This window comes from Myotis davidii, unplaced genomic scaffold (assembly GCF_000327345.1).
Source record: "Myotis davidii unplaced genomic scaffold, ASM32734v1 scaffold663, whole genome shotgun sequence".
In the NCBI taxonomy this organism is placed as follows: domain Eukaryota; kingdom Metazoa; phylum Chordata; class Mammalia; order Chiroptera; family Vespertilionidae; genus Myotis; species Myotis davidii.
Window position 1 is genome coordinate 1,023,054 of NW_006295816.1, and position 953 is coordinate 1,024,006.

General features: G+C 70.0%; 1 protein-coding gene across 1 annotated transcript in view; it reads right to left on the reverse strand.

Moving 5' to 3' along the window:
* COL7A1 (collagen type VII alpha 1) overlaps positions 1-953 on the reverse strand; it is a 60,839-nt gene that overhangs the window by 52,781 nt on the left and 7,105 nt on the right. Inside the window, 4 exon segments of the mRNA XM_015568266.1 lie at positions 12-34; positions 119-265; positions 343-471; positions 713-859. Of these exon segments, the coding sequence (XP_015423752.1) occupies positions 12-34; positions 119-265; positions 343-471; positions 713-859 (446 nt within the window).

A 953-nucleotide genomic window follows, 5' to 3' on the forward strand; every position in this document is an offset into this window, starting at 1 on the left:
GCAGGACCCCCGTCCATCAGGCCTCGGGGACACGCTGCGGGGGGCGGGGGGGGCGAGTTACTGGAGAGGTCGGTGTGTCTGGCCACCCCCTCCGGCCCCTCCCCTGGGGCCGCCATACCTGGGCTCTGTGTGACCGAGGCCGGCGGACCCTGGACACCGTCCTGGACGGGCGTCAGGGAGAAGACGTAGGCTGTGCCGGGCTCTAAGCCTGTCACCCGCTGGGAGCTCGAGGTGCTGGGCAGTGTCTGTGAGGCCCCGGGCACTTCTGCAGAGCACAGCACTCAGCTAAACAGCAGCCCCCGTGGGGCCCCCTGCCAGCCCCCGGGCCTGGCCTCCCCTCACCTCGGCCCCCAAGTGGCCTCCACACTAGGACGTAGCTGGATGCTCCAGGCACCGGGCTCCAGGCCAGAGTCACGGAGTCGACCGAAGTGTCCACCACACGCAGCTCAGCGCCCGGGACGTGAGGTGACTCTGAGAAAGCGAGGGCCGGGGCTCAGTCTGTGTCCTGAGCACCCGGGGGGACCTAAGGGGGCCCCGGGGCAGTGCATGCTAGGGGAGGAGGTGGCCCGGGAGGTCATGCTGGGGTCACCCCAGCACCAGGGGTGGTAGGGGGGCTACAGGGGAAGTCACTCAAGGGCACGGGGTGCAGGAAACCAGGAGGGTGGTCAGTGGGGAAAAGAGCACCTGGGAAGGACGGGCCCTCTGGGCTCACCTGTTTGCGCCATCACCTCCGTGGGGGGCCCTTCCCCGGAAGGCCACCGGACACTCAGCCACAGGCGGTACCGGGTCCCCGGCTCCAGCCCGTCCAGTTCATAGCTGCTGAGCTCGGGCCCCAGGACCCGAGACTGGTCCTGGCCGCCTGGGGCAGGCGTGGGAGGAGGGGCGGGGGGTGTCACAGCCCAGCGCGAATGGACCTGCCACCTGGCTGACCCGCACCCACCTTCCTGAAGGTG